Genomic DNA, 27,681 nt, shown 5'->3' with positions numbered 1-27,681 from the left:
ATATTACATTTTTGTAAAGTATACGGAATATTCCAAATAAACTCCAGATTCTAGTATAAGATCCCATGAGTCTCCTGCAGCATTTTGTCCTTTCAAAATAAAAACCCTGAAAGCCCCCTCACTACAGTTCATAGTTCTTGATTATTCCAACTGCGCAAGCAATTCAAAACATGCTTCAGCTGTTTAGCAGCCAGCAACGCAGTTTGCCTCAAGCTTTTTGCAGCAGTCAGAAATCCCAGTGCAATTTCTGAAATTGCATCATCTAGTCCATCATGCTCATTGTTAATTGAGCAGTTCTGCTTCTGGCACATATGAAACTGCTTTTGTCTTTTTTTTTTTTGTTTGTTTTGTGTTTTTTTTTTTTTTTTTTGTCTGAAATGTCATTGTTGGATTACTTTGCTTCCCCTGTATTATGATTCACTCAAAATAATCAGCACTCCTCTTCTTCACAAACTCTTTTTAAGGGTCGGGTCAATCTGCAGACACATGGAACAATCAGAAAACAGAGAACATTTCAATATAATGCTTTCATTCATTGGAACTGTCTTATCTGTGTCCATTTTGTGTTATTACAAATTGCTTGAGTGTTGCTAAAATAAGCTTGATAGTCACTAATTTTTTCTCTCTTCCCTCAGTCTTTCAAGCAGTTATGAAGCTCAGATGAAGAGTCTGCTGAGAATTGTTCGTATTTTCTGTCATGTGTTTTGTCTGGGGCCTTCATCACCCAACAATGGCAATGACATGGGTTACAACGGCAACAAGACACCTCGCAGCCAGGTCTTTAAGGTTAGTAGGAGGTGTATAAACACAGGGTGCAAATGTTTCCTGGAAAAATCATGATGTTTTCTAAGAATTATTTGTTTTGTTTACCTATACAAATATGAGCACATAAAATGTGAAAAAGCTGTTGACGACTTGTTTAAGGGAATATGTGGAGTTTTTAATCTTAAGTAGCAGTTTGAGGCCCTTTTTTATGGATTTTTTATGCACCCAAACAAGGATGTGTATACACAGTCCTACCAAAGGTGTTACGTTACCACTGACAAACAGGTAGAAAAAAAAAAGGCAGGGTGCCCAGGAAAGGTGAGAATAAAGAAGACTTGCTTCAACATAGATGAAAAGAACGAAAGATAAACACAAAAATTTGTTGTCATTTACATAAAACTTATCTGAAGCACAAATATGGCACTTGATATGATACAAACATAGAGATGGAATTAAAATGCAGCTATAATCATCCAGCCTATCTATATCAATGAGACTGCTACACTATAGGAGCGCCTCTCTCCATAATGCAGTTTAACATTAGCACACAACAACCTTCAGAATTATACAGTGTAATCAAGACCCTTCTAAAACAATTTGCACAAAACTAAACATTACGCGATTTATTGAGTACTGTTGGATTAGACTGATTTAGCTTTAGTCTCATCAGTGTACCTAATAAACTGCTATCTGAGTGTATACTCTAAATAGGTATGAAACTATGTATCACCCGGTGGCTTCTGTTGGAGTTTTTAGGCCATAGTTTTCCTTTGTCCTAGTGGTGATCGTCAGCTGAATTTGTTTGTTTCTTGTGGTTTCTGCTTCAGAATCTGTGCGCGTTCCCACAAAATTGGGCATTTCACTCACCATGTCGCCATCTTCAGCCAAAACAAGGACTGATTGCGTGCCATATACAGTTGCAAGAAAAAGTAATGTCATTTGGCTGCCCAGTGGCCTTTCTGCATTAATTGGTCATGAAATGTACTCTCCAGAAAATTGGGTTTGGTGAGAACTTTTTCTCCTGGATTAAATTATTATATACTGTTCCAGTCTCCTTGTTTGTACCAATAAGAATTTTTCCAACCAATTTGCTGTACACAGAGGAATAAGTCAGGGCTGTTCTCTGTCACCACTCCTCTTAGCCACTGCTATTGAGCCACTCACTTTAGCCCTTTGCTATAGTCCTTCAATTAAGGGCATCATAAGAGAAGGACTAGAATAGTGTGTCTCTCTCTATGCAGGTGATTTACTCTTATTTGTTTTAGATCTAGAAGTTAGTTTACCTCATGTTTTCAATATCTTTCACAGATTTGAAACATTCTCAGGATATTAGTTGAACCTTGAGAAAAGTATACGACTACCTGTGAACATGGTGGCTTGGAATCATTCATTTGACTCACTTTCCTTCAAAACCACTCATCAATTTGTCTACTTGGGCATGACTGTTATTAAAAGTACTCTGGTCTTTTCTCTGCAAGCTTTCTACCCCTACTAGAACAGACAAAATCTACTTTGAAGTCCTGGTCAACACTCGCATCGTAGCAGGCTGTATTGATTACATACAAGTTAATATTTTACCCAGATTTCAGTGTATATCTGTTTTTATCACAAAATTGTTTTTCAACAAACTAAATAGCACCATAACAACTTCCATTTGAAATGGTAAGTCCATTCCAACCCTCCATGCAATTCGTACATTATCAAAAATCCAGACTCTCTGTATTGAAAGGTGAATGAGAATTTGAGCTAAATAAGCCATTCTGATTGTCTCTGGCTCGGCATCTTAAATAGAATGCATTCATCATGCAAAGCTATCATTTATGCAGAGTAAATTACTTCATTGTTGCTTTTGAACTAATCAAAAGTTAGCCAAGATGTTCCCTCATATAAACCCGGCATGTAATCGGTATGGTGTTGCTCCTGCCCATCATGTCCACATGTTTTGGCATAACATTTTTTCACTAATTAGTACTCCCCTTGGTAAATCAATTCAACCATGCCCCCTACTAACTACTATTTTTTGGAGTCTAATCATCTTCTCTGGCTTTGTCTAAGGCAGAATCAGACTCCATTGCCTTTGCGACACTCTTAGTCCATCACATTATCCTTTTTAAATTAAGACATTGTGCCACCCACATTTATGCAATGCGTACACAATTAACATTTTTTCCGGAAGTTGGAAAAGTTTTCTCTTTGTGAGGGCATACAGACCTATGCAACACATTCCTGTCCTCCATAAAAGAAGGTGTCCTGTTGTTTACAGCATCCTAATAGTGATGTATGTAGCCTAGAAAGAGACTGACCAGATCTAATAAAGATGAGTCCATTAGAGGCAGCAAAATTCATACAGTTCACCCATGTAACTACCATAGCAACTAACATAGTGTAAAAATATATTTAGTCACACAGATAAATGTGATTTTATTTTGTTTTCTGGCTCAAACACAATATAGTGATGCTTGTATAGGGACTATTGGTGAGTCCCTATACACAGATGGCAGTTCCAATAAAATACAGAACATAGCTTATGCAGAAGAATTAGGGTACTGTTTCTGGAAAGAAAAATCACTGTTGATTGTATTTCACTATTATCAAATCTACTAACAAAATTCCTTTCAACTCCAGGCAAAATTAATCTGTGACAGCCAGATATCTCAAAACAGAGGTCTTTTCTTATATTTGAATAAATAAATAAGCAAATAATAAGCAAAGTGTGGTGCCAGTGCAATTGACAAGTTATACTCAGGACATTAAAAAATCCTGATAGTGTTCCTTCCAATGATGTTTAGTAAAGTCAGAGCATTCATTTCTTGCAGTCAGGTCATTCTCTGGAACTTTTTGTTTATTTGAAATTCATCTCAATTTAAGGCCAGATAATAGTTAAAAAAGACGCTAAAGCCTTGAAGCTGCGTAATGTCTCTTGTACCACATGTATCTTCATGGATTATACCTTCTTTTCTCTCTGATCCTGTCTGCTTCTGACCTTTCTGTCTGTGCAGCCACTAGAACTGCTGTGGCACTCACTGGATGAGTGGCTGGTACTCATCTCCTCAGAGTTGGACAGCAACAGGAAGAACCTGTTTTCCTCATCCTCCAGTAGTGAAATAGCCTCTCTGCTTCTCAAGCAGCGAGAAGTTGACCACTCCAGCTCCACACCAAAGCTTCCCTCATTGCTGGACTCTCAGATTATCATGGAAACAGAGATGTACACTGGCAGGGAGGATGTCATCTCTATGACAGCCAGTCGACTGAGTGCTGTGATCCAGGCCTTCTATATGTGCTGCTCATGTCAGATGCCACAAGGGTATGTACTCATCTTTGATCTATCATCTGTGAGCTGTCATATCTAATCAGTATGCCAAGAAACATAGAATGATCTATCAGCTCTGGTCTAAACAGACCTCTGGAACACCTACTAATAGCGAATACAAAGTCACATTTATATATTTTGTGGGCATTCAATAAAGTTCCTACCATTGTCTACTCTTCTAACACCGCACACAATAGCTCAGAGCTATAAGTGGTGCCAAATGCTACAAAGATGGTTAGCACTAATGCTGTTACTACTGCAACTGCTACTACTACTACTGCAGCCAGTGGAATGTGGTTTAATGTTATAAGGATCTATCAGTAATTGACTGGGGTTTTATGTAGAGAAGAAACCCTAAAGCCTGATACATACTGTGCAAGAACAGAGAATTTGTTTTCTTGAGGTACAAGAACAAAATTAGTTCTCATCATTTCATACTCCATGGGAAACTCAAATGCAGAACCGGTGGGAAGTCCCTTCCACTGCAGCATGTGTGCTAAGCATTGTGGGAATCTGACAGAAACTACAATATAGCGATAAGATATCTGATATCTTTTACGACAGACACTCTCCTCCATTCACAATGGAGCTACCTCTTTGCATGATTTATTAGCTATTTATGTATCTCTATATACCTTACAAGATGTGTTATAAAGATTTTAATACTTCCTCACCACCTCTGCTAATTGTTCCTCAAAACTATCCATTACTATGACAACTGCTAGCGGAAAAAGTGGGAATGACAACATTTCCACTTTCCACATTAACCACGCCCACTTAGAGATAACAAGTTTCTCTATTCTCACTGAGTATGTATAGGCCTTAACAGGTTTAATAGATAGATACAACTGAGGGTCATCTGCATAGCAGTGGTAATTAATAGAGTGCTTCCTAATGACATATCCTAAAGGAAGCATGTACAGGGTGAACAGAATCGGTCCTAGCACAGAGCCTTGTGGAACTCCATAACTAACTTTTGTTTGTGTGGAAGGTTCATCATGGACATGAACAAACTGGAATCTGTCCGATAAATAGGATTGGAACCATTTTAACTCTGTTCCTCTGATACCAGTCACATGCTCCAGTGTCTGTAATAAGATGTTGTGGTCAGTGGTGTCGAATGCAGCACTAAAGTCTAGGAGGACAAGTATAGAAACAGAAGGTCCATTATCTGAGGCTAAGAGAAGATCGTTGGTAACTTTTAACAGTGCTGTTTCTGTACTATGATGTGCTCTAAATTGTGAATGAAAATCTTCAAATAGTTCATTCCTGTGTAAGTGGTCTGATAGCTGCTTAGCAATAGCTTTTTCTAAGATTTTAGAAATAAGTGGCAGGTTGGATATTGGTCTATAATTAGCCAAGACTCCTGGATCAAGACTAGGCTGTTTGAGTAAAGGTTTGATTACTGCAGTCTTAAAGGCCTGTTGTACGTAGCCTGATACTAGAGATAAATTTACCTAGTCTAATAAAGATGAGTTCATTAATGGCAGGGTGTCTTTAAGCAGTCTAGTCGGGATGGGGTCTAAGAGACACGTCGATGATTTCGATGAAGCAACTACTGATGTGAATTCAGAGAGATCTATGGGAGAGAAGCAGTCTAAACATAACTGAGGTCCTACAGATGATTCAAGAGCTACTGTAGTAGAAGATTCATTTATTGCAGGTATAGGAAGCATCTGCTGAATTTTATCTCTAATAGTTGTGATTTTATTTGTAAAGAAACTCATAAATTCATCACTGCTGAGAGCTAAGGGAACACTGTGACTTTTTGTCAGCCTGGCTACAGTGCTGAAAAGAAACCTGGGATTGTTCTTATTTTCCTCTATTAGTGATGAATAGTATGCAGTTCTGGCTTTACGGAGAGCTTTTTTATATGTTAGTAGACTGTTTTTCCAGGCTAGAAAAATTTCCTCTAAGTTTGTGGAACGCCACTTCCTTTTCAGCCTTCGCGATGCCTGCTTTAAGGTACGAATATGTAAATTATACCATGGGGCTAGTCTTCTCTGATTCAATTCAATTCAATTCAATTCAATTTTATTTGTATAGCGCCAAATCACAATACAAATCATCTCAAGGCACTTTACAAAAACTAAAACTAAAAACCCAACAATTCCCTTATGAGCAAGCACTTGGCGACAGTGGAGAGGAAAAAACTCCCTTTAACGGAAGAAAAAAACCTCCAGCAGAACCGGGCTCAGTTTGGGCGGCCATCTGCCTCGACCGGTTGGGGTGAGTGGATAGAGCAGAGAGAAAAGAACAGCAACAATAAACAACAAATAGACACTGCAAGTTGGTGGGGCCAGTAACTGCACATCAGCGATAAACAGCTCCAGGACCAGGGACACCTGCAGAAGGTACAGAGAGAGAGAGAGAGAGAGAGAGGGAGGGAGAGAGCACAAACTAGGGGAGAGAGAGAGCACAAGGTTAGTAACATTCAATGGTGGAATATACATGAGGTCGGAGAGAAGGGGGAGGGGGGTGCGGGTAGGGTAGGGGAGCTCAGTGCACCAATGGTCCTTGGGCAGTCTAGGCCTGTAGCAGCATAACTAACTAAGGGATGGTTCAGGGTTGCCTGAAGCCAGCCCTAACTATATGCTTTGTCAAAGAGGAAGGTTTTAAGTCTAGCCTTAAAAGTACAGAGAGTGTCTGCCTCCTGAACCCAGGCTGAGAGCTGGTTCCACAGGAGAGGAGCTTGATAGCTAAAGGCTCTGCCTCCCATTCTGCTTTTGAGAACTCTGGGAACCACAAGTAGGCCTGCACTCTGAGAGCGAAGTGGTCTATTGGGATAATATGGTACTATGAGGTCTTTAAGGTATGAAGGAGCTTGATTATGAAGGGATTTGTATGTGAGAAGAAGGATTTTAAATTCTATTCTATATTTTACAGGGAGCCAATGAAGAGAAGCCAATATAGGAGAAATATGATCTCTCTTGCTAGTTCCTGTCAGGACTCTGGCTGCGGCATTCTGGATTAATTGGAGGCTTTTTATTAAGATATTAGGACATCCAGATAGTAATGAGTTACAGTAATCTAGCCTTGAGGAAACAAACGCATGGACTAGTTTTTCTGCATCATTTTGAGACAGGATGTTCCTAATTTTGGAAATGTTGCGCAGGTGAAAGAATGCAGTTCTAGAAATTTGTTTTATGTGTGAGTTAAAGGACATGTCCTGGTCAAAAATAACTCCAAGGTTTTTTACAGTAGTGCTGGAGGCCAGGGCTATGCCATCTAGAGTAGCTATAATTTTAGAAAAGTTATTTCTGAGATTTTTAGGCCCAAATATAATGACTTCTGTTTTCTCTGAGTTTAAAAGTAAAAAGTTACTGGTCATCCAAGCCTTTATGTCAGTTAGACAGGCTTGAAGTCTGGTTAACTGGTTTGTGTTAACAGGTGTAATAGATTGATATAACTGAGTGTCATCCGCATAGCAGTGGTAATAACTGGCTAAACATGTCATCGCTGGTCAGCTTGGGGAGGGGTCCAAATTCACTAACTTCTTTTTCAGAGGGGCCACAGAATCAAGCGTTTCACGCAGTGCGGTTACAGCGCTGTCAACAATATGATCAATTTGGTACATGGCATAGATGTAAACGGAATCAATGATGGAATCATTTTCTTAAATTTATTAACAGCGTTGTCAGATAAACATCTGCTGTAGTGGAATTTTCTTCCAAACGCTGCATGATCCATCATTTTAAATTCAAAAGTTATTAAAGAATGATCTGACAAAACAGGATTTGGGGGAAAAACTATTAGATGTTCAATTTCGATGCCATAGGTCAGAACAAGATAAAGGGTGTGATTGAAACAGTGGGTGGGTTTATTAACGTTTTGAATGAAACCAATTGAATCTAATATAGAATTAAATGCAATGCTGAGGCCGTTATTTTCAACATCTACATGAATGTTAAAATCTCCCACTATAATGACTTTATCTGATCTAAGCACTAAATCAGACAGGAAGTCAGGGAATTCAGGTAAAAACTCTGAGTAAGGGACAGGTGGACGGTACACAATGACAAGTAGAACAGGTTTTTGTGTTTTCCAGTTTGGATGCGAGAGACTAAGAGTGAGGCTCTCAAATGAGTTATAACTGTTCTGAGGATGAAAGTTTAATAATAAGTTTGAGTGGAAGATTGCAGCTACTCCTCCACCTCGACCTGTGCTTCGAGGAACATGATAATTTTTATGACTGAGAGGGGTTGATTCATTCAGACTGACATATTCATCCTGCTGTAACCAGGTTTCAGTAAGATAAAGTAGGTCAATTTGGTGATCAGTTATCAAATCATTTATTAACAGAGATTTAGATGAAAGAGACCTGATATTTAATAATCCACATCTGACTGTTCTGTTTTTCTGTTCAATAAGAGGAGTGGTCTTAATTTTTATTAAGTTTTTATGAATAACTCCTCTTCTGTTAACTTCTGATTTATTTGATTTATATGTTCGAGGGGCAGACACAGTCTCTATGTGGTTTGAGGGGGCGGCGGCTCTAAGGAAACTGCAGAGAGGCGTTTTAGACTGAGTCTCTGCGTCCCGGTCCCCACCCTGGATTGTCAGGCTTTAGGTCGGCTAATAAACTCGGCCAAATTTCTAGAGATGAGAGCTGCACCATTCAAAGTGGGATGGATGCCGTCTCTCGCTACCAGACCGGGTTTTCCCCAGAAAGTGGCCCAATTGTCTATGAAGCCCACATCGTTTGCTGGACACCACCTAGACAGCCAGCGACGGAACGACGACATGCGGCTAAACATGTCATCGCTGGTCAGCTTGGGGAGGGGTCCAGAGAAAACTACGGAGTCCGACATTAATTTAGCAAAGTTACACACCGACTCAACATTAATTTTAGTGACCTCCGATTGGCGTAATCGGGTGTCATTGCTGCCGACGTGAATAACAATTTTTCCATATTTACGATTAGCCTTAGCCAGCAGCTTCAGATTTGACTCGATGTCGCCCGCTCTGGCCCCAGGAATACATTTGACTATGGTCGCTGGCGTTTCTATTTTCACGTTCCTGACTATGGAATCGCTAATTATCAGAGTCGGTTTCTCAGCGGGTGTGTCGCTGAGCGGGGAAAATCTATTAGAAACGTGAACAGGCGTTTCCGTCGGACCGTCGCCCAGGCTAATTCTCCAGGCTGCTCCGGAGCTGCCCTTGGACCGCTAACAGACCCTGAGTTTGGTGGCTCCACACCAGCTAACGGGGCTAGGCTAGCTGGCTTTTTTTCGAAGGTGCGGAGCCGCGCTTCCAAATCAGTGATCCTCGCCTCCAAGGCTAACAGAACCTTACACTTACTACAGGTATCATTATCGCTAAAGGAGGCAGACGAATAACTAAATGTGGCACACCGAGCAGTAAAGAGAGAGAGAGGGAGAGGCCATGTTAGCTAAGCTAACTAGCTAGTTAGCTAACTGGTAGGCTAACGAGCGCTAAGTCAGGAAATAGCAATAAATACCGGTCAAAATAGAAAGGTACTTGACTTGTACCGGAATGTAGCAGTTAATGAATTGTTTAGAGTTTAGCTAGTTGGTTTTTAGGTGTGTTAAACTATAGCTAGTTTGTTGCTAGTCTGTAGACGAACTATACAACACACACAAACACGACACGCTTGCAAGACAAAAGTGATTCGCTTATCTTGCTGTGCAATGAATTAGAGACAGATAACACATATCTCCCAGCATACAGCTCCCAGCCACACCTCAGATACCTCCATTTTGTTCCTATGTTTTTGTCCGTTTATGTTTATATACATATGTTTATGTCTATGTTTAAGGCATATATGTTTAAACTCCTTTCTATGGTCATAGTTATGTGCAATCAAATAAAAATAATTAATAATTTAAAATGCTTAACGAACAGGCAATAGGTGTCTTTGTTGCACCTGCTCTCCAGGAGCATTCTGAAAATGTTTTTTTTTTCTGTTATGATCCAGCATCATTTCAGTATCTTTCCTCAGTCTTCACTGTCTTTCCTCACCCAGAATGACATCACCTCGCTTCATAGAGTTTGTCTGCAAGCATGATGAGGTTCTCAAGTGTTTTGTAACCAGGTGAGTCAATGTGGCCCTATGCCATGCATCAACCTCTGCACACAGCACCTGGAGAATGGATATTGATCCAGCAATCCAGCACTTTTTCCTCCTAATTTATTTCCACTTTTCTCTCTGTTCTATCACTTCCTGGTGTCTTGTTTCTCTCTCTTTGTCCTCCTCTTCATTAGGAATCCAAAGATCATCTTTAACCACTTCCACTTCCTCCTGGAGTGCCCGGAATTAATGTCACGCTTCATGCATATTATTAAGGGGCAGGTAAGACATAATGAAATACATTATCACGGGATAAATACATTTTGGAAATTTACTCCGTGAGAAAATAGGGTTTGTTCTTTAATTCAATTCAATTTTATTTGTATAGCGCCAAATCACAATACAAATCATCTCAAGGCACTTTACAAAAACTAAAAACCCATTAAAGGGAGGAAAAACTCCCTTTAATGGAAGAAAAAACCTCCAGCAGAACTGGGCTCAGTTTGGGCGGCCATCTGCCTCGACCAGTTGGGGTTTACATCTATGCCATGTGCCAACACAGTGGAGGGGAGCTGCCTCAATCCCACTCCCTACCAAATTGATCATATTGTTGACTGCTGTAGCCTCACTGCGTGAAACGCTTGATATTGTGGCCCCTCTGAAAAAGAAGTTAGTGAATCAGAGGAGATTAGTCCCATCGTATAATTTACATATTCGTACCTTAAAGCAGGCATCACGAAGGCTGGAAAGGAAGTGACATTCCACAATTTTTCTAGCCTGGAAAAACAGTCTTATTTTAAAAAGCTTTCTGTAAAGCCAGAACTGCAGACTATTCACCACTAAGAGGAAAATAAGAAGAATCCCAGGTTTCTTTTCAGCACTGTAGCCAGGCTGCTCCAGTTTGTTCATGTCCATGATGAACCTTCCACATGCACAAAAGTTTGTTATGGAGTTCCACAAGACTCTATGCTAGGACCGATGTGCAGTTACTGGCCACACCAACCTGCAGTGTCTATTTTTTGTTTATTGTTGCTGTTCTTTTCTCTCTCCTCTATCCACTCACCCCAACTGGTCGAGGCAGATGGCCGCCCAAACTGAGCCCAGTTCTGCTGGAGGTTTTTTCTTTCGTTAAAGGGAGTTTTTCCCTCTCCACTGTTGCCAAGTGCTTGCTCATAAGGGAATTGTTGGGTTTTTAGTTTTAGTTTTTGTAAAGTGCCTTGAGATGATTTGTATTGTGATTTGGCGCTATACAAATAAAATTGAATTAAATCATTTTGAAGCAAACACGCTAGGCTACAAGATCCAGTTCTTGTGAACCAAAGTCTTGTGAACCAATGTTCTGTATGTGTTTTATGGCCTTATTTCTGTCATGAACTAGGTCGTGGTCAGGAGCAAACTTCACACAAAACACAGGAGTAAACGAAAAGGGGCTTTATTGAACAAAAAAACAAGGTTAAACAAGAACTAACACACAAGGCAGGAGTACACTAGGACATGAAACCTGAACATGAAGACAAGACAGGGATTCAAGGGCAACAAGGCAGAGGGTCTGGGTCACACACTTAAGGAGACGCACCAGACCAAACAAGAAAACATGAACATGAAAGTCAGGGAAAACAAGGCATGAGGGTCTGGGTCACACACAAGGAGGACTCACAGACCTAAGGGGAAACATGGACATGAAAATCAGGGAAGACAAGGCATGAACAAAGGAAACTAACATGCACACGGTAACAAGACAAAACCTGAACACAAGAGGAACTAGATAAACATGCAAGACATGGTGAGGACACACACAAAAGAAAACCAAAACAACTTAACTTAACCTTGGGAAAACAAAAGGACAAACCGTGATCAAAAGGGTCCAAAAACCAAGGAAACAAGCAGGGTAGAATGTGGCAACAGAAGTCAGGCAATCAAGGCGTGGGACGTAGGTAGCAGAGAGGGTTAGGCAACAGACATGGTACAACAGCAGTCAAGGTGAGACAACAGACAACCTGGCAAAGGGCAGTGACTGAAACAAGGTACTTAAAGTGAGAGACAAACAAGGCACAGGTGAAGACAATAACTAATTAGGTCAAAGAAAAGTGACAAACAAAAAACCAAAACTAGATCCTGTCATGATCCTTTTCAAAATAAAACAACAGGAAGTCCAAAACTGCGGATCATGACAATTTCAGTGACTTTGTGCTGACTTTAGCCATTAATATGTTTGAAAGCAACTGAACAAGCACAAATGTCAGCGGGGATAATTTGTAAAATTATTGGGTGTGGCAGTATATGAGACACCAGCTGATTCGGAGAACAGCCAGGCGAGTGTAGCCTACTTTGATGCAGTTTCACTCAGGCAAGCTGTCAGCAGCCCGCAATGTTGTTCAGTCTGGGTGTTCCAGAGGCGAGTTTTGCGTTGGCGAGCATGAAGTGCTTCTCTTTATCAGAGGGGGTCTTTAGATGCTCTAGCGGTCTGGTCATGAGCGTGGGGCGCTGGGAACTCAGCTGCCTGGTGAGTTGTTGCCGTAGTGTTTCAGAAAGAACTTTTTTAGCTGACTTTGTCACTGGTAACTTGAAAGGAAAAAAAAGAAACTATTAAAAAAACCGGCGGCCCCCCCAAAACCCCTCCCCCGAGGAGACCGCACCTCCCCAAGTAGACCACGTCATTCAGCGGACCCCCATGGAGATCTGTGCCAAATTCGGTACAGTTCTGACAAAGTAAGTGCAAGAACATAGGGGGCGCCATCCGCCCCCCCCCGCCCACACCGCCCCAAGTAGACCATGTCCTCTCCTGGAGCCCCACGGAGGTCTGTGCCAAATTTGATACAGTTCTGACAAAGTAAGTGCAACTGCATAGGGGGCGCTATCCGCCCCCCCCCACACCCCCTCCAAGTAGACCATGCCCTTCACTGGACCCCCACGGAGGTCTGTGCCAAATCTGGTACCGTTCTGACAAAAGCTGGACATTTTGCAAAATTCCCATTGGAAACGAATGGCGAGATCCGGTCACCGCCAAGGCAACCACATGCAAAATAGAGCATGGGTCCGATCGGCTTTTACGATCAGGACGCCCTAAAGGATGTGTGTGCCAAATCTGGTACAAATCTGACAAAGTAAATGGTTTGGTTTGAATGGCAATTTTCAAATCGTTATACAGGGGGCGCTATAGGGCCTATTTTGATTTAGTTTAATCAGATGGGTCCAGGGCGGCAGGGACTACAATTCATCAATTGGTCCCATTCCAATCCGACCATGCGTGTGAGAGTTATTACAAGTTGAAGAAACGGCGGCGAGCCAAAAACCTAAGCCAAATTGCAGTGCCCGCCAAAGGAAAACCGTAATACTTATTCAAAGAATTTGGATAACTTTTGCAGCCCCATGGGTCTAGGTGACGCCGGCCAAAAATGAGCTCGATCGGTCAAAAGCCCAAGGACGAGTTCGAAAGAATACGAGGTGAGCAAAATCAACGAACTCAATGACCTCGAGATAAACCCCCAGCTGGTGGACTTCCTGTCGGTCACACGACCGGGACACAATAAGCTTTTTTGCCTGGCCTGACATGAAGAAGATGTGTGCCCGGTTTTGCGACTGTACGATGAAAAAAGTGTCACATGACCTCCCATAGGCCCAATGTATCTCGACCTCTGTCGGGGGCGCCGCAGAGCCATTCTTTTGAGGTCGTTTATGAAACCCATAAAATATCAAATTGTGACGCGATTCTGAGGGGGGTGCAAATTTTGGTGAGTTTTCACACACGTTCAGGGGGTCAAATAAGGCTGTAAATGCTTCTTCATCCCTTGCACATTGAGCGATTATAATAGTCCCTGCGCTGGGACCTCGGTCCTTGCTCGGGCCTAATGAACAGAACCTAGAAAAAAGGCTTGTCTCCACTTTTATTGTCTCTCGGTCTGGAGGCGGGGTATTCAAAGTCAAAACTGATTCCAAAGAGAAGAGGGGAAAAAAATCCTTTGTTCAAAAAAAAATATATATATACTGACTGCAGAATCTCTTATTAAACAGCATGATTGCTTCACTGACACTTTGACATAGTTCAACATAGTAAACTGATTCACTGACAGTTACAAATCATCACCTGGTGACACAGTTGATTGTTTAGCTACATGCGACTTGAATGGCACAAATACCCATAATCCAGATAGGCTAATATGATTACGATATACTGAATTTGTGGTACAGCTTTGTTGGTAATTTGGGTCAGAATTAAAAAATGAGTCAATTTTGAGCTATTAAAGCAACCATCATTTTTATGAAATATTTTTACTTAAGTATATTCTTTTGAGAGAGGGCCTTTTAAAATTCATCCTTATGTATTAGCCCTAAGAATGATTTAGGACATAAAAATTCTCCCACCAGCAGCTGCTCAATTTTGTCTCTCTTGTACAGTGGGTACGGAAAGTATTCAGACCCCTTTAAATATTTCACTCTTTTTGTCATTGCAGCCATTTGCCAAAATCAAAGAAGTTCATTTTATTTCTCATTAATGTACACTCAGCACCCCATCTTGACAGAAAAAAACAGAAATGTAGAAATTTTTGCAAATTTATTAAAAAAGAAAAACTGAAATATCACATGGTCATAAGTATTCAGACCCTGTGCTCAGTATTGAGTAGAAGCACCCTTTTGCGCTAGTACAGCCATGAGTCTTCTTGGGAATGATGCAGCAAGTTTTTCACACCTGGATTTGGGGATCCTCTGCCATTCTTCCTTGCAGATCCTCTCCAGTTCTGTCAGGTTGGATGGTGAACGTTGGTGAACAGCCATTTTCAGGTCTCTCCAGAGATGCTCAATTGGGTTTAGGTCAGGGCTCTGGCTGGGCCAGTCAAGAACGGTCACAGAGTTGTTCTGAAGCCACTCCTTTGTTATTTCAGCTGTGTGCTTAGGGTCGTTGTCCTGTTGAAAGGTGAACCTTCGGCCCAGTCTGAGGTCCTGAGCACTCTGGAAGAGGTTTTCTTCCAGGATATATCTGTACTTGGCCGAATTCATCCTTCCTTCAATTGCAACCAGTCGTCCTGTCCCTGCAGCTGAAATACACCCCCACAACATGATGCTCCCACCACCATGTTTCACTGTAGGGATTGTATTGGGCAGAAGATGAGCAGTGCCTGGTTTTCTTCACACATACCGCTTAGAATTAACGCCAAAAAGTTCAATCTTGGTCTCATCAGACCAGAGAATCTTATTTCTCATAGTCTGGGAGTCCTTCATGTGTTTTTTGGCAAACTCTATGCGGGCTTTCATGTGTCTTGCACTGTGGAGAGGTTTCCATCGGGCCACTCTGCCATAAAGCCCTGACTGGTGGAGGGCTGCAGTGATAGTTGACTTTGTGGAACTTTCTCCCATCTCCCTACTGCATCTCTGGAGCTCAGCCACAGTGATCTTTGGGTTCTTCTTTACCTCTCTCACCAAGGCTCTTCTCCCACGATTGCTCAGTTTGGCTGAACGGCCAGGTCTAGGAAGAGTTCTGGTCATCCCAAACTTTTTCCATTTGAGGATTATGGAGGCCACTGTGCTCTTAGGAACCTTGAGTGCTGCAGAAATTCTTTTGTAACCTTGGCCAGATCTGTGCCTTGCCACAATTCTGTCTCTGAGCTCCTTGGGCAATTCCTTCGACTTCATGATTCTCATTTGCTCTGACATGCACTGTGAGCTGTAAGGTCTTATATAGACAGGTGTGTGCCTTTCCTAATCGAGTCCAATCAGTTTAATTAAACACAGCTGGACTCCATTGAAGGAGCAGAACCATCTCAAGGAGGATCAGAAGAAATGGACAGCATGTGAGTTAAATATGCAAAGGGTCTGAATATTTATGACCATGTGATATTTCAGTTTTTCTTTTTTAATAAATTTGCAAACATTCCTACATTTCTGTTTTTTTCTGTCAAGATGGGGTGCTGAGTGTACATTAATGAGAAATAAAATGAACTTTTTTGATTTTGGCAAATGGCTGCAATGACACAAAGAGTGAAAAATTTAAATGGGTCTGAATACTTTCCGTGCCCACTGTATATCTGTGAAGATTCTCAGTCGTCCAGGTGAATTTAGCTAGAAGCTATCTAGACGTCATGGCAACTAGACTTCTTGTTGTTGAGTCAAAATATTTCACCACTTACCCACGGGACTTCTTCAGTCTGAGGGAAGGTGAATAAAGATCTCAGTTTATCTTCCAGGGCAGTTTCACTTCAAACTACACACACTCTCTTGTATACAAACTACACTGTGCCCCCCCCCCTCTGTGTCTTCAGGGACTTTATGGAAAATCTTCTGTCTTCACTTCAGGATCATTTAGCAATAACACTTGTTTTAAGTTCCATTTGTACAGCTTCATAAATTTTAAGCGGTGCTCTGAGTTGCTTGCTATTCACTTACTCTTGAGTATGCATATTTGAGTTGCAGCATTCAAGCCTCAGTGCTCATGTATTGTGTCTCACATGGGAGTAGGCTCTTGTTTTAATGACAGACTTTAATCTGGCGAATTTGATTTCATTTCCTGATTCTTCTCTCGGTATGCCCCGCAGCCCCTGGGGAAAATGCCTTTTTTTCTATTTCATGCTCATCTTCAACACTACCTCAAATGCTTAGAGAGCAAAGGCATATATTATGCAAATAGATCCCATCCTCATCTCTGTATTACAGACAAGTATTTCAGCACGGAAGGCTTTCTGAGCTGTCGGCTGAGACTGAAAAATCCACCGTCAGAGTGCAGAACGAAGTGGTAATTAGTTTTGGAAAAGTGCTGTGCCGTGTGGGATGAAGTCTTGTTTTTCCTGTCAGCCCTTTAAGGATCGCTGTGAGTGGTTCTATGAGCATCTGTTAGCCGGCCAACCAGATTCAGACATGGTTCATCGTCCAGTCAATGAGAACGACATCCTCCTCATCCACAGAGGTACAAACTGCCCTTACCACCATAGACCATTGTTTGTGTATGAAGAAAAAATCACACAAATGTTCATTCACAGTTGTATTTAATCTAGTGTATAAGTAACTGCACAGAATGAGTTTCTGAAAGCAGATATGTGCCAGTTCGTGGTACAGTGAAAATGTTAATTGTGACTAAAGCCAAAACAGACACCAAAACTGCATTTTGCATTAGTGTGGATATGTTTTTCCAGATACCTCTTTCACTAACAAAGTATTTTTGGTACTATAATAACTCTTCAGTCAACCCAGAACATCTGAACTACTTCTGGTTTGCAGGTCAAATTTTGGGTCTGGTTTTATACCCCCAATAGCTACTTCACCTGTCCCTCCTTCACTCCCTGGGTTATGGAACACATGCATACAGTATTTGTAGATAACAGACAGATATCTTTAGCTGTTTGAATTTTGCTTGATGCAATTTAAAGGAAAAAAATATTTTAAGTCAGTCAAACTGGAAAACATATGCATCATCATTCTCAGCCCCGTTGAAACATAAAATACTTCACTATTAGAGAGACTGACATAATAGGATACAGGGAACCCTGCTGCTCCATTGAAGTGGTACAGTGGAAATATGTTCAACGTATCAATGCAGTGGTTATGTCAGTCTAAACAACTGAAGACTGCAGAATTTGAATTCTTAAAAAAGTCAGGTTTAAGGACTAGTTTGTCTGCTGCCACCATAAATGCTTTCTAGCAGTATCCACTGGGGAAGATGGTCATGAATGGTAGGATCCAGTTGTAAAAGTCACTGAAAGTGAAAAAGTTTCAGCTTCCACAAGGTATGGATTTCTGCTAATGTGCCACACGACAATAAATATCCACCTTTTAAATTGAGTTTCTCCTCTCTATAAGAGAGAACAGAAGGCATGTAGCTGCAACCCTGACCATATTTTCTATGTCTTTCCCATTCTTTTCTTATTTGAGTTTTGTTATATACAGTGGGTACGGAAAGTATTCAGACCCCTTTAAATTTTTCACTCTTTGTGTCATTGCAGCCATTTGCCAAAATCAAAAAAGTTCATTTTATTTCTCATTAATGTACACTCAGCACCCCATCTTGACAGAAAAAAAACAAATGTAGAAATTTTTGCAAATTTATTAAAAAAGAAAAACTGAAATATCACATGGTCATTGGTATTCAGACCCTGTGATCAGTATTGAGTAGAAGCACCCTTTTGAGCTAGTACAGCCATGAGTCTTCTTGGGAATGATGCAACAAGTTTTTCACACCTGGATTTGGGGATCCTCTGCCATTCTTCCTTGCAGATCCTCTCCAGTTCTGTCAGGTTGGATGGTGAACGTTGGTGGACAGCCATTTTCAGGTCTCTCCAGAGATGCTCAGTTGGGTTTAGGTCAGGGCTCTGGCTGGGCCAGTCAAGAATGGTCACAGAGTTGTTCCGAAGCCACTCCTTTGTTATTTTAGCTGTGTGCTTAGGGTCATTGTCCTGTTGAAAGATGAACCTTCGGCCCAGTCTGAGGTCTTGAGCAGAGGTTTTCTTCCAGGATATCTCTGTACTTGGCCGCATTCATCTTTCCTTCAATTGCAACCAGTCATCCTGTCCCTGCAGCTGAAAAACACCCCCACAACATGATGCTCCCATCACCATGTTTCACTGTAGGGATTGTATTGGGCAGGTGATGAGCAGTGCCTGGTTTTCTCCACACATACCGCTTACAATTAACAGCAAAAAGTTCAATCTTGGTCTCATCAGACCAGAGAATCTTATTTCTCATAGTCTGGGAGTCCTTCATGTGTTTTTTGGCAAACTCTGTGCGGGCTTTCATGTGTCTTGCACTGAGGAGAGGTCTCCGTCGGGCCACTCTGCCATAATGCCCCGACTGGTGGAGGGCTGCAGTGATAGTTGACTTTGTGGAACTTTCTCCCATCTCCCTACTACATCTCTGGAGCTCAGCCACAGTGATCTTTGGGTTCTTCTTTACCTCTCTCACCAAGGCTCTTCTCCCAGGATTGCTCAGTTTGGCTGGACGGCCAGGTCTAGGAAGAGTTCTGGTCATCCCAAACTTTTTCCATTTGAGGATTATGGAGGCCACTGTGCTCTTAGGAACCTTGAGTGCTGCAGAAATTCTTTTGTAACCTTGGCCAGATCTGTGCCTTGCCACAATTCTGTCTCTGAGCTCCTTGGGCAGTTCCTTCGACCTCATGATTCTCATTTGCTCTGACATGCACTGTGAGCTGTAAGGTCTTATATAGACAGGTGTGTGCCTTTCCTAATCAAGTCCAATCAGTTTAATTAAACACAGCTGGACTCCAATGAAGGAGCAGAACCATCTCAAGGAGGATCAGAAGAAATGGACAGCATGTGAGTTAAATATGAGTGTCACTGCAAAGGGTCTGAATATTTATGACCATGTGATATTTCAGTTTTTCTTTTTTAATAAATTTGCAAACATTCCTACATTTCTGTTTTTTTCTGTCAAGATGGGGTGCTGAGTGTACATTAATGAGAAATAAAATGAAGTTTTTTGATTTTGGCAAATGGCTGCAATGACACAAAGAGTGAAAAATTTAAAGGGGTCTGAATACTTTCCGTACCCACTGTATGATACTCATAAAATTTTTCTATTTCAGACTCAATATTCAGGAGTAGCTGTGAGATGGTTTCGAAGTCCACCAATGAGAAACTTAAACAGGGCATTGCTGTTCGCTTCCACGGCGAGGAGGGTATGGTGAGTTTCTAAATTAATACAGCAATGCAGGAGTGCATTACTTATTCTGCTTACCTGTTTCAGCTGTCAGCTGATGGATCAGCAGTCCTATATTTCATTTATTCCATTGTGTGCATTTCAGGGCCAGGGTGTGGTTCGGGAATGGTTTGACATCCTGTCCAATGAAATCATCAACCCAGACTATGCTCTGTTCACTCAGTCAGCTGATGGTACATGACATGTCGTAACTGTGAAAACATTCAAAGTGACAACCAGAACTTTATGTGGAATAACTAGTGTGTGTTTGTGTATCCTACAGGTACCACTTTTCAACCCAACAGTAACTCCTCAGTCAACCCAGACCATCTGAACTACTTCCGGTTTGCAGGACAAATTCTGGGTTTGGCTTTGTACCATCGCCAGCTGGTCAACATCTACTTCACCCGCTCCTTCTACAAACATATACTGGGTAAAGGAACAAACGTGTAGATGTGTGTAGATGCATCATACACACACTGCCAGAGCTGGGTGACTCAGTGTTTGTTGTAACATTGGAGTCAAATAAGAAATTATATAAGATGATCCTCATAACTTCAGATTTTGCCTCAGAATTACAAATCATTTTCAGCCATGTTAACTGTATTCCAGGTAATTGTTATATTTTTCCATTTTACATCACTCAGGCTTTGGGCCTGGTTCTCTGGTTCTTCATGAAAAAAATCCAGGAATATTTATTAGAAATTAAAATATGTTGTTTTTTTTAAAATTCAGGCTTATAAATTGCATCAGTATAGTTCTTTAATTCCTGAAACATTACACATCTCCATGTCCATTTATGTACAGAAAATTGCCCTATGTTCAAAACCTGCTTCTGTCTAATAGGCATACAGTTAAAGACGTTGTAAGTCATCCATCCTGTATCTCTTCCTCTGTCCTTTTTCTGTCATGTCTCCAGTGTTCAGAATGAAGCAAATGGTTAAAAAAATGATGAAAATTTATGAAAAATATCTATAGTAACACTGACAAAATAAATGGTAGTATTTATGAGAAGCTCACACACACTCCTATGGGCAATGTAGAGTCACCAATCAACCTGGCGTACATGTTGGACTGTGGGGGGAAACTGAAGTACCCGGAGTAAATCCACGCAAGCATGGGGAGAACATGCAAACTCCACACAGAAAGGCCCCTGCCCCTGGAAACATCATATTTGATGTTAATTACTAAGGTTTTAAAAATAAAAACATAATTCCATACTATCAACTTTGATATGTATTTAAAAATATATAATCAAAACTTTTGACTTACTTTAGGTTTAGTATAATTTAACTTCCTCAATCCAGTGATCATGACATTTCATACAATATTTAATATGTGTGTGTGTGTGTGTGTGTGTTTGTTTTCCAGGTATCCCAGTAAACTACCAGGATGTGTCATCCATCGATCCAGAGTATGCTAAGAACCTGCAGTGGATCCTGGACAATGATATCAGTGATCTGGGTCTGGAGCTCACCTTCTCTGTAGAGACAGATGTGTTTGGGGCGATGGAAGAAGTGCCACTGAAACCTGGAGGAACTAGCATACTGGTCACCCAGGACAACAAGGTAATCTACCACAAACAGTATCGGCAATGGTATCACACATTGCCAGTTTAACATAAGAACTTCCATCCATCCATCCATTATCTATACCTGCTTATTCCTAACTAGGGTCATTGGGGATCTTCTGGAGCCTACCCCAGCTCTCTTTTGGGTGAAAGGCAGGGTACACACTGGACAGGTCACCAGTCCATCACAGGCCACATAACATCAGAACTTGTTCATTATTAACAGTAAAGCCAGAACACCCAGCTCTAATATGACTCTTGTGAAAAATACCCCCATCCTCTTTTTTCTCCAAAATGTAATTCTAAAAATTTAGAATTAAAATCTAAAACTTACATTTTGTTTGTTAAAAGTCTAATGAGAACACTGTTTACTGAATGTTAGTTATAGAGTTGGAACTTTTGAGTATAACATTTGTGATGTCAGGCTGTAACAGTGTGGCTGAATGTGGCTTTAATCCCCTCTACTATATTCATACATACGAGTCTTCTATGAGCGATTGACCTCTCTTCTCCAGCTTTTTGCCTAGAAGGGCCCTAATTAGAGAGTGCAGTGCTGCTACGTTCCTGCAGATGGCACTGTCTTGTAAAGCAAAGAGCAGTTCAACAGGGAAGGATAACTATGTATGAGCTGTGTCTCTTTCTCTTGTCCATCAGCAATTCTTTGAAGACTTTGATCTCTGTGTGTGTGTTTCTTCTCTCAGGCTGAGTATGTACAGCTGGTGACAGAGCTGAGGATGACAAGAGCCATCCAGCCTCAGATAAATGCTTTCCTGCAAGGATTCCACACCTTCATCCCCCCCTCGCTCGTCCAGCTTTTCGACGAATATGAATTGGTTTGTCGTCCTCCTCTGATCTCCCTGTTTCTCTATACTTTTTCTCCTCTCCTCAACCATCGTCTTTTACAGTTGGTATTCTCCTTGTTCCACTCTCCTTGCCAGTCCACTTGGTCCTGATGCAGGGATTGATTAGCCATATCTGGGCAGGGGATTGGGGGGATGCTAGGGTCACCTTGAAGTCCCTCCCTCTTCTCTGTCTCCATTACAGGGTCTTTTTCTGTGTGTGTCGGCACATTTCATGTCCTTGGTCCAGCAAGGATCAATACGGTAGCATGAAGATTATCCTGCTCTGGAGTTGTTTGACATGGTCATGCTGTCATTCCAGGGCAACTGGGAACTGAAGAGCTTGTTCTGTTTTCACAACTCAACAGCTGTTTCATTCTTACTTTAATAAGCTGCTATCAGCACTTTGAATGTGTGTTGCCTTTAAAAAGTATGGCAAGGTATTTGATATCAAACATTATGTTCATGCCCACCTTGCTGAATATTTAATGTAATTTTAAGAATATTTCTAAGGCTGCCATCATGATAAATGTCACTGTACATCTGTAAATCTAACCAGTTTATCCAAACAGTAACAGGTTATTGTTTCTAAATATGGATGGATCGAAATGCCACTTTTGGCAACTATAGTATTAGGAAAGGACAGTTCCCTTACCCGTGCTTTACTACTCTGGAGTATAAAAATACTAATCTGTGATTGTGTATTACATAAAATAAATGTAAACATTTATATTAATGGTCTCTCCCAAAGAAACAGCAGGGGGTGGTAGATGTATCATAATTAATAGAAAATGTACTTTTGGCAATATACAGTATCAGTCTTTATCACAGTTTAGAAGCCAAAGGAATTGATCATGATGTCCATTTTAGCAATGTATCTGTGTTTTTTTTTTTTTTTTTTCCCACCTCAGCTGACAAGCAACTATTGAAATTCTATTATTGACATCTGATGAAATCCGTCAAAGTCTGCCAAATACTTTCTCCATGTGAACAAACTGCACCACTCGTGAGAGTGATCATTTAAACGCTGCATTTATAAGATATAAATGATGTCTTAGGTCATCTAGTGCGACTCTTTAATTACCCAAACTGTGTGGTCTGAGTGGACTAAGTTATCAATCAAGCTCTCTGACATATAGCCTCATGGCTTCAGGAAGCAAAGGCAGGATGATAGTTAAACTGTAATAATAGCTTTTTGCATCTCTATGTAAGGTTCCTTCGGTGTTGACTTACTGGAAAATATCCAATAAAGGGGGACCAAATTATGTCCAGAATACAAGATAAAATACGGTTGCCAGTGAATTGTACAATTAATTTATAGTAATAGGAGAGTCAAGGAAGGTCTTTTGGTTAACTGGGGCAGATTTAATCTATCCCAGAAAGACAATAAGATTTTAAAGGTTTTCATATGAATAAAGCATCTGCTACTGCCACTTACAATGCCAATTCCAAAAAAGTTGAGATGCTGTGTAAAGAACAGAATGCAATGATTTGCAAATCTCATAATCTCAGAATAGAACATAGAAAACATATCAAATGTTTCAACTGAGAAAATGTACTATTTTAAGAAAAAAAGGTAATTTCGAAATTGATGGCAGCAACACATCACAAAAAAGTTGGGATACGATTACCATGGTGTAGCATCCCCCCATTTTTTTTTAACAACAGTCTGTAAATGTCTGGGAACTGAGGAAACCAGTTGCTGGAGTTTTAGAAAAGGAATGTTGTCCCATTCTTGCCTGATACAGGATTCTAATTGCTCAGCACCCTAAGATTCAGCACAGGCAACGCGTCATCCTTAAACAGTCAAACTGCATTGTGCCACGATAACTGAGGCAGGAAGTACTTGTTTATAGATCCTACAACTCTTGGATTTCTGTTATTTATTTTAACGTTTTATCACTTTCCCTCTTTTTTCAGTATCTCTTTTCTCTCTTGTAGTCTTTCCTTCATCCTGTGTATGTGTGTGTGCATGCATGTGTGTGCATGTGCCTGTGTGCAGGAGCTTCTGTTGTCAGGGATGCCCGAGATCGATGTGCAGGATTGGTGCAGGAACACTGAGTACACCAGTGGCTATGACCCTCAGGAGCCAGTCATCCAGGTGGGCTCTTCTCCTGCCAGCCTAATATGGATTAAACCCTTTAATGTGTTTAATGTTATGTTTCACTTGAATCATCTGGGTTCTGTACCTTAGTTATGTATTCATTAAAAAATGAACTGAAGGAAAGCAGCATATACAAAACCATGCAGGCAGCATTTACCATTTAAAATCATGACAATGATTTTTTAAATGTCAGACTATAAAAAGAACAGTTGATTGGCACTGTCCTGGATAATTCTGCACTGTAAGAGAAGAATAGTAGAATAGAAGAATAGAATAATCTCTGCCACCAATGTGCCACCACGTTTTTTTGTTGTTCTTTTCCCATAGTCTGGAAATAGGTAAAACAGAAATGTTCCCTGCTTTCTCCTTCTCCGTCTTTGCTTTTGCCTATAGCTTCAGAGACAGATGGCACATCTGTATGGCACATGTTGGGTCCTTACCAGTGTATGTGACATTGGTGCACATTGCTTTTATTCATCCAACATGGCTTCATTTTTATGATTCCAAATTTTAATGTGCATCAGAACCTGGATATAACCCAGACAGGTGCTTATAAAAACTCCAATTTATCTTCATTCTTCATGCGTTTGTTTTTGGTTTTCTGGCTCATCAGGGAGTAAAGGAAGTTATCACTATGAACATATAAGCATCATTTTACATTTTGAACCCAATTAAAACAGACTTCATGAAGTTAAATCAGAATGATGTTGAGGATGATGGTTGATTGATACATAAAACTAGTGTGAATAAAATAGTGTAATTCCATGGGCCTATGTTACTCCATCACAGCTTAAGCAGAACTGTATTCACATAACTTCGCAACAACTTTTGTGGACAAACAACCTTACCATCTGGGTTTTCTGTCTTCCTGTTACCCATCAACTAATCTGTCTTCATTTTGCAGTGGTTCTGGGAGGTAGTGAAGAGCCTGACCCAAGAGGAACGGGTTCTTCTGCTTCAGTTTGTCACTGGAAGGTTTGTGTGCTAGATTTACACTGTAGTTTTTATGTAAAATGTCTGAATATGTACTGTATAATAACATATCCTTTTGTCAGTTCCAGGGTTCCCCATGGTGGCTTTGCCTACCTGATGGGTGGCAGTGGTTTACAGAAGTTCACAGTTGCTGCAGTGCCCTACACCCCCAACCTTCTGCCTACCTCTAGTACCTGGTAATTTTCCCAATTTTAGCAACTAATGCAATTTTTAGGCAAGTTTACTTATGACACTACAGTTAGTTTTTCTCTATAACAACACAAACCTTGCAACCTCTTATGACAATCACTTGATTGAGTTCTGCAGTGTTTGATTAGACCACAGCACTATTTTCCTCTTCTGTCACATTTCTGTTTCTAACTCCAGAGGACAGTAGTGAGTCATTAAATTCTATCCTTAACTTGTCACAGTAGAACTACTCTTACACCCTAGTTTTTCAGTTGTGGCTAGGTGCCGTACGTCTTACTATGCTGAAAAGGATACTCTACTCAAAAGATGTAGTTATATTCTTCTCTAAATATTTTAATGAGGTCTCACTTTCTCCTTTCAACTCTATTAAAGATTAAGAAATGTATAGGATAAGTAGTAGTATACAGCTTTAACTGAGGGACATTTGACAAACATTACAAAGCACTAGAGGGCAGTATGTCTCTTTAGTGTTGGCTCTGGAGAGCGGCATCCTCCTACACTGATGGCACACTATGAAAAGAGGGAAAGATCTCTGCATGGTGCAGTGTGCATTAGGTAATTTGAATCATTTCAGGTCTTTCTTGTGGATAGTATTGGCACTCACCAAATACCAATGAGATGTCATGGTGTTCCACCGTGCTGACCCTGCCCCCCCACCCCTTATGTGTCCTTCCCACAGTATCAACATGCTGAAACTCCCAGAATACCCAAGTCGGGAGGTCCTGAGAGACCGGCTGCTGGTAGCTCTCCATTGTGGGAGCTATGGTTACACCATGGCATGAACATCATATCAGTTTCCTGCTGCTGTGAGGGCTACACACAGTCCGCCCCCCACCGACACTGTTTTTTGCTGGACAGAAAAAGGAAGACCAGATTCATATTAATGAGTTACTGGAGATTGACAGGCTTAACAGAGGCCACAGGTGCTGGATCAGCACTCATATCTGTGCCAGAACTTATGGCATTTACGGCAAAACTTTTGTGAAAATGTGAAAATCATATGTGGAAATGTATGCAAATAATGTCTTTTAAATGTGACTATTTTTATGCATACATTTATTTAGGAATACAGCATTTATACAGTGAATTCTCAAATTAAAACACAAGATAATGACAATAAAAAATATTCATGCAAGCGTAGTGAATGTCAGGCACTGATTCAGTTTCAAACATGCAATCACTCAAACTTTATATCTGTGCTATACTGATGGAGATTCACACCAAGCACAGTGGTATAAGAGAACTAATATAGATGTAAGTTATCAAAATTAATTTCTGTGTTTTTAAATAATTTTTTCTTCTGTTATTGTAATAGTTTTTTTCTTTGAACCGGTAGCTCTTCTCTGAGCTACCAAAAACCACTTATCAATATTGAGTATCATCAGTAGTTCCTCATGTCAGTATAATACAGATTTTTTTCCTACCTTAGTGCAGTTTTTCATTTCTTTTATTTCGTTTAACAAAATAAGTCAAACCTTTCAGGTCCACTGTTAGAATACAGTAAAATGCTGCACTATATTGTTAGCGGTATGTGAATCATTCCAGCCAGTGATAAGTTGATTGTGTTATTCCAAAACCATGGTGTGCTGCTATCATACCTACTGGGATCTGGCTGCAGGGACTTGCTTCCACTCAGCCTCAGAGCATTAGTGAGGTGCAACAATGATTTAGGCCCAGTTCACATTCATGGCCATTCCAAACATGTTGGACAGAGTTGAGGCCAGGAACTCTGTGGAGGCCAGTCAAGGTCTCCACAGAAAACAATCTACAGACCTTATGTACATTGAAACAGGACAGGTCCAACAAATAGTTGACAAAAAGTTGGAAAAATACTATTGATGAGAATATAACCACCAACAACCAAAAGGAATACACCTGGACCAAATGTAGCCATAGGGTGTGCGTTTATCTGCAGTTATTATTATTATTGACAATTTCACCTATAAATGATCAAACACTGTGAGGAAGTGGCCAGGTTAAAGTTCAAGGTTTTGCCTAGAGTTTTTGATTGTGTTGCCTAGCTCAGCAACTGAGTTGACCTCAGATCCACCAGTCCAGTGTAACAGAAATGCGGGTTTCCCTGTAAATATTGCACCAATTTTTTTTTTTTTTGTATAAACATAAATTTATACAAAACTACTGCTAGCCATGTGGTACTTAAAACTAGTTAGCCTACTACATGTTACTCTTTGTTCATGATATTTCAATACCTCAATAGGTATTTTTTCTGTAAGGGAAATTCTA

The 27,681-nt window shown here is 40.7% G+C and overlaps 1 protein-coding gene across 3 annotated transcripts in view; it reads left to right on the top strand.

Moving 5' to 3' along the window:
- hace1 (HECT domain and ankyrin repeat containing E3 ubiquitin protein ligase 1) overlaps positions 1-26,893 on the top strand; it is a 38,163-nt gene extending 11,270 nt beyond the window's left edge. The window contains exons 11-24 of one of the 3 annotated variants that reach the window (XM_026293671.1): positions 636-786; positions 3,765-4,069; positions 10,062-10,130; positions 10,301-10,388; positions 16,890-17,001; positions 19,630-19,727; positions 19,849-19,936; positions 20,026-20,175; positions 21,114-21,310; positions 22,014-22,145; positions 24,154-24,252; positions 25,160-25,230; positions 25,311-25,424; positions 26,117-26,893. In XM_026293671.1, coding sequence (XP_026149456.1) covers positions 636-786; positions 3,765-4,069; positions 10,062-10,130; positions 10,301-10,388; positions 16,890-17,001; positions 19,630-19,727; positions 19,849-19,936; positions 20,026-20,175; positions 21,114-21,310; positions 22,014-22,145; positions 24,154-24,252; positions 25,160-25,230; positions 25,311-25,424; positions 26,117-26,219 — 1,777 coding nt within the window. In that variant the 3' untranslated portion in view covers positions 26,220-26,893. The remainder of the gene's footprint in view (positions 1-635; positions 787-3,764; positions 4,070-10,061; positions 10,131-10,300; positions 10,389-16,889; positions 17,002-19,629; positions 19,728-19,848; positions 19,937-20,025; positions 20,176-21,113; positions 21,311-22,013; positions 22,146-24,153; positions 24,253-25,159; positions 25,231-25,310; positions 25,425-26,116) is intronic. The other 2 variants (XM_026293673.1, XM_026293672.1) reach the window with 2 other exon arrangements.
- The last annotated feature ends 788 nt before the right edge of the window (positions 26,894-27,681 follow it).

Source organism: Mastacembelus armatus, chromosome 16 (assembly GCF_900324485.2).
Source record: "Mastacembelus armatus chromosome 16, fMasArm1.2, whole genome shotgun sequence".
In the NCBI taxonomy this organism is placed as follows: Eukaryota; Metazoa; Chordata; class Actinopteri; order Synbranchiformes; family Mastacembelidae; genus Mastacembelus; species Mastacembelus armatus.
This window is presented reverse-complemented; position numbering and strand designations above follow the sequence as displayed.